General features: G+C 32.1%; 1 protein-coding gene across 5 annotated transcripts in view; it reads left to right on the forward strand.

Annotated features, from left to right (window-relative positions):
• The window catches only part of HOOK1 (hook microtubule tethering protein 1), a 64228-nt gene that overhangs the window by 4993 nt on the left and 46165 nt on the right, over nt 1-13070 (forward strand). For all 5 annotated transcript variants that reach the window (XM_054236325.2, XM_078333023.1, XM_054236326.2 and 2 more), the window contains exons 3-6: nt 2362-2447; nt 8366-8438; nt 11414-11464; nt 12687-12819. In XM_054236325.2, the coding sequence (XP_054092300.1) occupies nt 2362-2447; nt 8366-8438; nt 11414-11464; nt 12687-12819 (343 nt within the window). The remainder of the gene's footprint in view (nt 1-2361; nt 2448-8365; nt 8439-11413; nt 11465-12686; nt 12820-13070) is intronic.

Genomic DNA, 13070 nt, shown 5'->3' on the forward strand with positions numbered 1-13070 from the left:
ATGAAATTACACACCGTTTTCTAATTAATTTTGCAGCTATTTTAAGAACTTCTCAGAGGCGCTCCAATGTCCATGGCTGTAAGGAGGGGAAATTGATTTTAATCTGAACATAGTGGTCATGGAGGCAGTCTCTTACTATGTGTACTCCTTATTTTGCCTAATATTCTGTGCTTCTGAAATCATTCTTTTAAAATCATGAATTATATCCATTTTGTAAAAAGTTAATGATGTCACTTCTAAGTTACATATTAAAAGTTAATATGTAAGTTGGAAGGACTGAAAAGTGGAAGTCACAGTTTATTTTCCTTTTAAAGATGCCCCAATTCTTGGAGTTTCTCTTCCCTCTACATCCACCCAGATGCAAAATACCTCTTATTTTATATTTTAAGTATTCTATTAATTCATCATATCCTCTCAGTCAACATTATGCTGATTCCCTCTATGCTATTTTCGTCATCAGAGCCGTTGCAGGAAACTTCTAACTGGTCTGCCTAACTCAAGCATGAAGCTACTCAGTGTCACTGTGCGGCTCTCCAAAATATACTAAAGAATGTCAGTCTTATTACTTTTCAGTGATTTTTCATTAACCAGAGCAATGGTTCTCAAAAAATGACATATTTAGGAATCACTTGAGGATTTTCTTATTTAATATGTCTAGAGATTCTGATGGATATTGTTTCTAGACCCTATACTTGGAGAAACCCTGATTCATACCTATGCGCTAACAGCTGTTGAGCCCATACCACATGCCAGGCCCTGATATAAGTATGTTTGCTATTTCATTTAATTTCCCAGCCATCTTGTGAGGTAGAAACTATTCTGTTTCCCATTATGTAGATAATGCCGTTAAGTATAAAATAAGTCTAAGATTCTTGTGATGGCCCTTTGGACTCCTGCCTGTCTCTTTAACTCTGTTAATTGTCACCTTTTCCTCAGCCTTCTTTGCACTGCAAATCCAGTGATACTCAACTGCGTGTTCCCTAAAAATAATATCTCTTCTCATGTATCTGTACTTTTATCATATCTGTATTTCCCGAAGCTTTCTTTCCTTGACTCTTTCTTTATTTAGAAAATATGCTACTCACCCCTCTAGCCCTTCCAGTCAGAAATCATCTCCAGGAAGTCTTTCCTAAATATAAACCCTAACTAGATTGACAAACCCATTTTTTGCAGAACATTTTGTGCATACTATAATCATGGAACTTACCATATTGTCTAGAAATGATTTATGTCTTTTTCTCCTCTCCTTAACTCTTGACTGAAGCTACCTTAAAGGTAGAAACCTGGTGATTGTCCTTTGTAGCCACATCATATACCACAGCGTCTCACATAGAGTAGGAGCTTAGTAGTGTCTCTGTGTGCTTTGAAAGTAACTGGCTATGTTTCATTTGCCGATATCATTCATCTGTGTTGTTAGATAATGGAGATCTGAATCACCAGTTGCCGAATTGCAAAATGCACAAAACCATTAAAAGTGAATTATGGTGAGAGAGAATTTTATTGGATTAAGATAGTTAAATGGTAAACTAAGAAATTATTACTGAACAGTGAAGTGGGTATGTGTGGGAAAAGAGAATCATAGTATATTTACTTTAAGGTCTTTATAGGTTGAGATTACATTTCTAGAAAACATATGATCCATTTTAGTTCTGATGTAATCTCCTTTCTAAAATTTTTTTCTATCTCATATTTGCTTATTGTAAAAGATAATATTCCACTTCTCTTCAATGTGTACATGAATATTTAATAGATATACGTGAAAAAGTTAGTATACCTAAACAGATACATGTGAAAAGTTAGTATACCTAAAGCCGAAACAGATAGAAATAACTCGACATGGTAGATAGGCCTTGACTCTTCAAGATGTAAGGCTAATTTTTAGATAGGAAGCAGAAGTCCTGTCTTATTTCAGAGCTCATGGATAAACTGTAAGTAGCTTTAGACTTGACATTTCTAGCCTTTGTTTTTCTATCAAATGATGTGAGTGAAATTTTAAGTTGCAAATGTTAGGTTATCTTTAAGTTCTTTTTTTGATGTTCTGCTAAATATAGACAAAACACAAGAATAGAGTTATATACCTGGCTTTGTATTATTCCAAATTCTGTATTACCTTATCCATTGCATCAATGTGTTATAATGTCTTAGGCATGATTTTGTGACATGTTTAGTTTATTTTTACAAAGTTACACAGCCATAGAGACATATTAGCATAGTTCCATTTGTTTGTCAGGTCTACGTTTAAACCAAACAGGACCTTTTTTTTTTTTTTTTTTTTGCTGTTTTCAATTTATGTTTTTATTTTGTAATGCTACCTTGTAGGCATAAAGAAGCAGTAAGGTCATTTGCTTTATGTCATTTTAGCTGCAGACATTCAACACTGCTTCACCTTGTCAAGATGTCAAGCAGCTGACTAATGGAGTTGCCATGGCACAAGTTCTTCATCAAATGTGAGTAGTGGTTAGACTCTCCCTGAAAAGCATTGTTAACCCATTGAATACCAAAGAAGAAAACTTAGACTTGACTTCCAAAGGTTATCAAAACTTTATCTTATCCAGTGACATATTCAGGAATATGGCACCAAAGCATTCTTGCAACTAGGGAACAACTAGGGACATTATTCCTTGCTTGTTCATAGAGATACATCTTAACCAAACATGTTGATCAGGACTCTTATTTATTCAGGATAATTTATTTTGAACTTGTTATGGGCATGTTCACACTATTTTTAAACTATAAAAGAAACAAGTGAGAGATAGAATTGCTTATGGTGTTTTCTTTGGTTGTGCTGTTGTCATTTTAAGGTATCGTTGCATGGAGATTATTATTTTAGAGATTATTGAAGCATAAAATATTGAATTTGGAAAAACATTTTAAAGTATTAAATTTTAAAATTTATTTCTGAATGAATATTATTAATGTATGAGTTTACCAATAATGAAATGAGGAATGAATGGAATTTGAAGTCACAGGTACAGGGAAACCTTAACTAAAAACGTGGTTGTGTTTGGGCTAGACCTATTTCATATGAGCATATAATATCAAAGGTTTCTAAATCCCATTTCCCCTTAGTATTTGTCAATATCGTGTAATGGTTAGGGTTACAGTCTATAATACAAGCTGTACCCTAAGTAGGACAAACAAGGCCAATTCTGCACTCATAATTTATTAATTAATAATTATAACAACTTTATATTAGCTTACTTTGAGACAGAATCCTCTCTCTGTTTCATTGTTTTATAGTCAGATTATTTGTCACCATCATATTATATAGATTTACCATGATTGATATTGAAAGCCTTTTAGATGGGTTAGCAAAAATCCTATGCCTGTCTTAGAAACATAATTAAAATGATATAAAAATCCTACTTATTTAGAATCTTCAAAATGATCTATTGTGAATAGACTAATTTAATGGCTGATTTATGATTAACACTTTAAAAGACAAACTTAACTAACATGTTAACTTTTGAGGGGGGTGACAGTTATTCTAAAATATGTCTTACTCTTATTCTCTTTTATAATATTTCTTAAATGTTTTATTTATTTATATCTTAGTTGATTTTGAAATGATTTAATTAATCAGAGTCAAGCATTCTGGACATAGTTCTTTTTTGATGATTTAAGAAAGTCATCATTGTTTTTTGTCACTTAAGAATTTAGGCCTTGCCTTCTTCTCATCATGCTATGTTGTAAGTATTGGTGTAGATGTATCAACATTGTGGTTGGTATTAATGTAAGGCTGGTATGCATTCACTCATTTAACAGTTCCATTCAGAGTTGTCCTTTCTATGTTTTGGTGGGCTTTAGTAGCTTTATGCCAGAATAAAGAGACCTGTTTTTACCATGAGGTGATGCACAAAGCTCTTTGACCTCCTATATTCTAGCACTAGACCTGATGTTTAGAGTAGAGTCAGTAAATAGAGTCAGCTAAACTATATACTTTTCACCAACTCATTTTTCCACAGTCTGTTGGATTATGCTGTTAATGCTGATCTTCCCTCTCTCTGCATTTTCTTTATTTATTCTTTCTTGTGTCTGTTATAGTCTTCTAAGAACTTTTCTGCAGGAAAAATAAAATAGCCAATCAGAAATTCTCTGTCTTAATTAAACAAATGGCCAATGATCTAAAATTAACCCTAACTATCTCTTTCTCTCTCCCTCTCTCTTTGCTTCATTTACTCAATTTTACATGTTCTTAGGTGTCTGATCCTCCTTATCATCCAGGGGCTACTTTGTATTTATTTTTATTTTTAAACTCCTTTCCAGTTTGGAACTTTTCACAAGTGTGGATCTGGATAGTGAGACGTAAAGCATACATTTTGTCCCTGGTTTGGACCAGTATATCTTATTCCAGTTAAAAGGGTTAATTTTACCATATGTCTTGAAACATTTCAAAGCACTTTAAATATGTTACTATTTTGAACATATTGCATGTATGGCTATTGTGGCTGACATCAGATCACATCAAAATTGTTACTGAAGGTAAGAAGAGAAATTCTGCATTTTAAGGAAGTAGCAAAATTTAACCCATAGTTCTTTTCTGTTTACTTGAGGCAGATATTTTTCCAAATAGTAATATCTTTAAAAAGTGGTGTCTAAACTGTTTAACTTAGACAAGAAGAGTCATGGAGTTATTGCTAGGGTTCTACAGTTCCTTAATCATTCCCTTCAATTTGAATATGTAACACGTAACTCTCTTTTCAAATGCATTTGGAAGCTTCAGTTATTTTAAAAACACATGGGAAGAAAACTGTACAACTGTATTAATTTCCTAGGGCTACTGTACCAAAGTGCCACAGACCAAGTGTCTTAAAACAGAAAAATTAATTTCTCTCACAGTTCTGGAAGCTAGAAGTTCTAAATCAAGCTATTTTCTGGGCATGCTGCCTCCAAAGCTTCTAGGAGACAATTCACCCTGGCCTCTTCTAGCTTCTGGTAGCTTCAAGCATTCTTTGGTTTGTGGCAGTGTATCTCTAATCTGTCCTCACGTGACCGTCTTACCTGTCTATGTCTCTTTTCTTTTAAGGGCACCAGGCATATTGGATTAGGGCCCATCCTAATTCATTATGACCTGATCTGACCTTTATTATGTACTTGGAGACCTTATCTCAAACAAGGTCATGTTCACAGGGGTTAGGACCTAAACATTTTTTTTTTGAAGGTAGGATTCATTCCAGAATAACTATAAATTGTGCATGCCATATCTTTAAAAGAAAGGCTTAGCCTTGTCACTTTAAGCACCAGTTAACTCTCTGTTCCTATTGTCTTTGACTAAGTGTTTTTTTTGGAAGAGGGAGAAGAATGAGACAGAAAATGTAGGTTAGTCAGAGACCTTAACCATCATGCATTCATTTGTTTATTTGTTTAGAAGATATTTGAGCATTTTACATGATAAACCGTGGTAGCCAACCTCTGAGTATTTACTAAATAAAGCCATCATCGTATACCTCATTTGACATTATTTCATTTAAATTTTACTAGTCTAGTGAGGTAGGTGTTATTTTTACCTTCAATTTATAGAAGAGGACAGAGGCATAAGAAGTTGAAATTGCTTTTTGAAGTTAAATAATGAATAAATAGCAAAGCTAGGATTTGCGTCAGTTTGGTCTTACTCCAAGTTCAGTGTTCTCAACTAGCTGTAATCATTGAAATGTATTGAAACCATCCCAATAGATTTTTACTTTGGAGTATTAATAAAATGAGAGTCAGTTGTTTATAAAGAATAGATAGATACCTGTGTAAGTTTTTACTTTGGAGCATTAGTAAAATGAAAGTCAGTTGTGTATATAGATAGATGTCCGTATAAGTACAGACATCTATGGACATCTATCCATGGACATACTTATATGGACATCTATCTCTACTTTATACACAACTGTTGAGAATATAGATCACAGTTTGATGGATTAATAGAGAAGATTTTTGGATATTTCAAGAAGAATAGGCTCTGGGTGTACATTGAAGTGACACAACAATATTGTTTGTAGTAACTTGTAGGTATTACTTACTGCCTGAATTCAGTTGGTAAAATTGTTGTAGATGAATACCTTGGATAGAGTTAAAACATAGTAATTCTTATTTAGTTTTATTAGAAAATAATTGAACCATATTTTGGTTCATTAGTCCTGTGTCCCATTTCTTATTTGATATCCCTTGAGTGTTATTGAAGTTCTGGGAAATTTAAGAAAAGGAGCTAATTATTGGGGGCCAAGACTCTATGTGAGGTTGTGACACAAAAGAAAAAAAAAGATGCCCTGTGATTTCTGAGGTTGGAGATCAAGATTAATGGTAGAAAAGGTTGACTGCCATTATAAGTGTTTGAGAAGGGTGAATTCGTGTATAAGAAAACGAGATATATTTTTACTAAGAAAGTATTTCTCTGGGCTAAAGTTGATTTGACGTAGAAGGGAAGATGAGGAATGTAAAGACAAAAGGAATTTTCTTGGAAAAAATTGAGAAAAATCAATTATATCTAGATCCAATTTCTAAAGATAATTATAGCATAGAATCATATACTTGGATCATTTTAGGGTCAGTTAGAAGACTGGGGTAGTAGTCAAGGGGATTCAGAGAAAAAGAACCAATAGAAGGTGAGCGTGTGTATAATCTGTGTCTGAATATACACACATGTGCACACACACACCGATTATTTTGAAGGAAATGGCTCATGTGATTGTGGGGGATGACAAGTCTAAACTCTGCAGGGTAGGCCAGCAGGCTGAAGAGCAGCTAAATTTGGAAGGCCATCTGCTGGGACAATTTGCTCTTTCTTTGGGGAAGGTAAGCCTTTTTCTTAAGGCCTTCAACTGATTGGATGAGACCCACCCACATAATGGAGGGTAGTTTGCTTTATTCAAAGCCTACTTATTAAAATATTAATCTCATCTAGAAAATACCTTCCCAGCAACATCCAGATGGATTTTGCCAAATATCTGGTTACTTTGGGCTAGCTAAGTTGACACATAACATTAACCATCACAACTGGCATACTTCTTTTGGTTAGGAATTTTTATTAATCTGATATAAAACGAAAGTGAATTGGACAGTTTTGACTCATTAACTTAGTTCATTCAGTCATTTCAAGTAAATGCCTGGTTGGCGGTATAGCATTTACATTTACGTAAATTGTTTTGGTAGTTGCAGCTTTAGCATCTGTGAAAAGTTGAGCACAATTAACATTAATCTGCTCAATAGAAAATGGTTATATACAATTACTATGTGTTCATCATGAATAAAAAATAAAATGATTACAAATTCCAAATAAATGAATTGAAAATGGTGAAGTCATTTTTTTTTGGTTATCATAGCCAGAAGTGTTATCTTCTGTTTTTATAACATATAAGCAGAAAGATTTCTAAAAAGCTGGGCACTGTGTTCTAGTTTCAGTTTTGGATTCTTTATTTCAAGTCATAACCTTGGAAAAGAAGCTCTTTATTTTTTCCCGTATTTTAGTTGGCATACCTGTAAAGTAAGAATTTAGATGAGACCTTTAAGACCTCTTCCAGCACTAACGTTCTGTGATTTTGAAGTTGTTTTACCCTTAGAACATTTATCACATTCTCCTTTGAGTGTAATTATTTGTGCTTTTTATTTTTCTTCTTTATTAGTTACTGTTCAAAATGTCAAAATGGTAAATTATCATCATATTAATCTCGCTCAATTCCTTACTCAGATAAAGCATCTAGATATTTGTTTAGAATATAGTCTATTAGCGTAGTTCACTGTATATAGTCAAATGTTGTTCTTCAAATCCTTATTAAATACACTAAAATTTAGTATAGCAATTCTTTGTCTTGGCCATACCAGTATCAATATAGGACTTTGCTTTTCATTAAAACTAAACTTGTCTTTGTAGACTTCTCATTTAAACTCATTCTGCTTATTTCTACTCAATTGAATAGATTTATTTTGGGCTTTGCCACGTACGGTTAATAGTATCATTCAGGGCAAATTACTTAGACTCTCTCGTCCTCAATTCCCTGAATAGTAAGACTGGATATAATAATGGAGTCTTTGCCTAGTTACCATGATATGTACATGAAATAACTTGGAAAAACATCAAGCACAGTGGTTGATACAGAGTAGACACTCATTATAATGTTGGTTTTTCACCTATTCAGAGTTGAGACTTTTATGTTTTCTGGTAGCAGGACACCTACTATTATATATTTAGTAAATATTTGTTAAATTGAAGGTGTCAATGACTTAAATAATATGATAAATTATTACTATATAAGTAATATTAAGTATTGTTATTAAGGATAGGCTTTAAGACATAAAGTAACTTTCTCTGTTGGCTCTATTTAATGTTTTTTATGTAATAAGAACACTTTCATCTTTAGTATTTTATGTGTTGTTCTTTCAGTGATGTAGCTTGGTTCAATGAATCTTGGTTAAGCCGAATTAAAGAGGATGTTGGGGACAACTGGAGAATAAAGGTATGCAGAATGAATGGGAGAAGTACTTGATTCAAACAGTGGTTCTAAAAGTAGCACTAAGCTCAAGCAAATCTTTTTCTTCAAATTAACATATAGGACTTTCTATTGTGTACAGTTTGAGTTTTAAAACATGTATTCTTTCATGTAACTACCATCATAATGAAATAAAAAATATTCCCACTAACCAAAAATATGCACTTCAGGCCCATTTTCAATTAATCCCTGCCCTCATTCTGGCCCTACATAGCCATAGATCTGTCTCATGTCACTATGGAGAGTTCATTTCTGGAATTCTGTGTAAATTGAATCATATAATATGTACTCTTTTGTCTAACTTCATTCACTCAATTTAATTTTTGAGTCTCATCCATGTTGCCTGTACTAGTAGTTCTCTTTTTGCTAAATAGTATTTAATTAGACTGATAAATTGTGGTGTGTTTAGCCCATTCCCATGTTGATGGATGTTTGAATTTTTATTATTTTTGACTATTGTGAATACAGTAGCTATAAACATTCATACATGAATTTTTGCATAGATGCATATTTAATTCTCTTGGATGAATTTCTGGGTGGAATTGCTAACTTGTGTAAATATGTGCTTAACCTTATAAGAAACTGCCAAACTGATTTTCTGTTTTTCAGTTAGTTTTGTTGTGTCTTCTAGGACATTGGTTTCATATAGGTTGTATGATTTGATGATATACAGTTCTTAACTGAATTACTGTGCTAATAATATGCTAATAACTGATCTTTAATGATGTTTTCTTTTCTTTTCCTGTTATTGGTAATTTGTGTCTTTTGAATTTATTTTCGTTGATAAGTCTGGCTAGATATTTTTCAATTTATTTATTTTTTAAAGAATTAGCTTACATTTTCTACTCCATTGATTTTTCTCTCTGATTTTATTATTTCCTTTCATTTATTCTGTTCTTTTTCTTGCTTCTTAAGGTGGAAGCTTAAATAATTAACTTTAGACCTTCTTCCCCCCTAATATTAAGCACCGTCTTAGCCACATCCCATATATTTTGACATACTGTGATGTTATTTTCAGTTCAGTTCAAAATATTTGGTAATTTCCCTTGTGTTTTCTCCTTGGATCTATGAGTAAATTATAAGTAGGTAATTTAAATTCAAAATAGTTGAGGCTTTTCCAGTTGCCTTTCTTTTATTTATTGGGAACATACTCTTCATTGAGAAATTATTTTACATTTACTGAATCTTATTTTATGACTGAACATATGGTCTGTCTTGGTGAATGTTCCATGTGTACATGAAAACAGCATGCATTCTACAGTTGTTATATAAATATGGATTTTGTCAAATTTGTTGATAGTGGTATTTTTTTTTACATCTTTATTGATATTCTGTCTTATTATACTATGTGTATGGTATAGTACAGACTCTGTAGAGAGTCCTTAAACCTCTAATGACAATTTTGTCATTGTTGATTTCTCCTTTGCATTTTTTTTTGCTTTTTACTTCGTGTATTTTGAATTTCTGTTGTTAAGTTTATGACACACTATATTTCTTGAATGAATTCACTTATTATGAAATGCTTTTCTTTATCCCTGGTAATATTCCTTGATTTGAAATAAAATTTATATGATATTAATATAGTCACTACAGATTTTTATGATTATATTTTTCATTAGTATTTATTTTTCCATTCTTTTAATCTGCCTATGTCTTTACATTGAAGGTGTTTCATGTAGACACCTAATAGTTGGGTCTTAAATTTTTATCCATTTTGACACTCTATTTGATTCTTTATTTTAAAGAAACCTATTTCTTATGTCCATGTTTTTGTTCAAATTCTTGAACATCTTTAAACTAGAAGTTTTAACATCGTCTCCCAATTCTCTTATCTTTCATTTCTGAACTCATATGTATTGACTGAGTTTTCTTCTAATTTTGGTCCCCATTTTCCTGCTTCTTCGTATGTGTAGTAATTTTTTAATTGGATGCTAGACATTATGAATTTTATTACTGAGTACTGATTTTTAAGTATATTCTTTTGAGGAGTGTTATATTTTGTTCTTGCAAGTAGTTTAGGTACTTGGAATCAGTTTGATCCTTTAAAGCCTGTTTTTGGCTATGGTGGGGGATATATCTAAAATACTCTTCCCTTTAGGACTAAGTTAGACCCATTACTAAGCTGTGACCTTTACGGAGCCTTTAGTGAATGCTTCATGCGTGTACCATAGTGTTTTCATTCTGGCTAGTAAGAATTTCAAAAATTTTTTGGCTTGTATAATCTTTGGGAATGGTTCGGCTTATATTTCCCTGGATTGTTATTTCTTTGGAAAGAAAATTGAGTTTCACCCATCCACGTACAAGCTGGTATTTAGCCAAAGAGTCAAAGGAACCATTTTACACAAACCTCCAGACCTCACTCTTTCCATAGCTCCCATCTTTTCATTTGTCTGCCCTGCTAATTCGAACTGCCCAGGCCTTCCTGAACTTCTGATGAAAACATCATGCTTTGTTTGGTTTCTACCTCCCTATGCTGTAGTCTGAAAATTGCCTAAAGATAGAAAGCTTGTACTAACTTGTATAGGGCTAATTTTCTGTTTGTTTTCCTTCCTTAAGAAAGCAGAGGACTGTACTACTTGTTTAAAGCTTGAAAACAATTGTTTAATGTATTTTGTCTTGTTTTCTAGTTATTAGTGACAGGAGAGAAAATCAAAACCCAGTTAATTTGCTCATGACTGAAGGTGGACATGCCCATATATAAATTTTTAAAGTGGGCCCTTGAGTTCATTGTGGCCCACTTTAAATATAGTCATCCTACTTAACTAACCACTGATTAAAGCTCTGATGGTTAAAAAGTATCATGTGTTTGTGTTTCTAGACCTCTATTATAATGTTTTTGTTGTCCTTTTTAATTAGGGGAAAGTTTTTATTGTCTTTCATGGTGCTTTAACTTTTCTTTCATTATTAATCTGAAATAAGAATCTCTCTTTTTTTCACATTAGGCTAGTAATTTAAAGAAGGTCCTTCAAGGAATTATGAGTTATTATCATGAGGTATGAAAAACATCTGACTTTGTTTAAATGCAAAATGCGATATGATAATTACTTTCAGATTGAAACATCACTTGGTTTTCAGTTTATCATATTTTACTGGAAAATGTTTTATTGCCATTTTTATAGGACACTCATTTGTGAAAATAAACAAGCTTAAGCTTAGATATATTGATTTGTGAGATAACATTGCTTAGGTATTGATACTCTCTCAACTGATTATTTTGAGGTAGAATTACCTTTAGCTTTAATATAATTTGATTTTGTCCAATTCTATGAAGTAGACTTTATAATTAATGGAATTAATTTTCTATTTAAAGCATTATTTTGACATTTCTTCCCAGTGTAAACAATAGCAAAGACATAACTGAGATTATGCTCATAAAGTAAATTGGAAAAAATGCAAAGGGAAAGTGTTATTATAAAGTCATCCTAGATAGTACATTAATCAATTATAAAATCATCCTAGATAGTACATTAATCAAGTAGTTTGTTTTTTTATTACTCAGCATCATAACAAGTTCTGTAGTAGGGTTTTTCATATAAGACAATTTATTGCTTAATGATTGGCAGCTTTTGAATGACTTTTCTATTAAAGAATTTTTGTTTCTATTTTTTTAAAGTCGTCACACAATTAAATTTATAATTTCTTCCAAAAATGTTTTAATACTCTCCAAATTTCTCAATTTATTAAATACCTAAAACTGATTTTGAAGCTGTTGTAATGTCAAGAATCTTTTTAATCAGCTAAAAAATAAAAAAAGAAAGGTAAGACCAGGAAAAAAATTAATTCATTAGATTTGTTGTTCATTTGTAAAAGTGCAGTGGTTTACATTGTATGTCTCTGTTAATTGATTATATATCAAAATATTCTGAATATTCTTTGGCTTAATATAAGCTTATTATTTAATGGACAGGCATAAGTTTTATCATAGTAGACTGGGCCAAGTGCTTTTTAAATTAAATTCTTCTCTCTGACAGTGGAATCAAAGGATATTTGGTGTGAAACCAAAAGGAAATCTAGTGCTTTTGGTTGGTTACTCAGAATTTTGGTATGTTGCCTGAACATTGCTAACTGGTTTTAATCAATAATTATTGATTTGTCTCATTTGTTATTTTATCTGAATTTTTTCATGAATCTATATTTTAACTGTAATAATATTAAATTTAGCAAATTCTTTGGAGCCAACATAAATGAGTGATCTAATTTATTTTAATATTGTAGTTTTTGGGGCAGCAGATTTCAGAAGCACTTATCCCTGATTTAAACCAAATAACCGAATGTTCAGATCCAGTGGAGCTTGGGAGGTTGCTCCAGCTTATTTTAGGTTGTGCAATCAACTGTGAAAAGAAGCAAGGTAAGTGAATTTCAATCATTTGAGGATTTCTACTTTCTAAAAACAATCTACATTGCTATACAAGCTAGCATTAAAATTCACTAATAAAGCTTGGCAGAAAGCACCCTGAGTTGTAAACCAGAAGATCTGAATTCTAGCCCAACTCTGTCACTGAAAAGTGGCACACCCTGAGTATCCTATTTGTACCTGGATTTTGATATTCATATTCAGTGGCTAAATTAAAGATATTTTAGTTTAATTAGTTTAATATA

The sequence above is a fragment of the Callithrix jacchus genome, chromosome 7 (assembly GCF_049354715.1).
Source record: "Callithrix jacchus isolate 240 chromosome 7, calJac240_pri, whole genome shotgun sequence".
In the NCBI taxonomy this organism is placed as follows: Eukaryota; Metazoa; Chordata; class Mammalia; order Primates; family Cebidae; genus Callithrix; species Callithrix jacchus.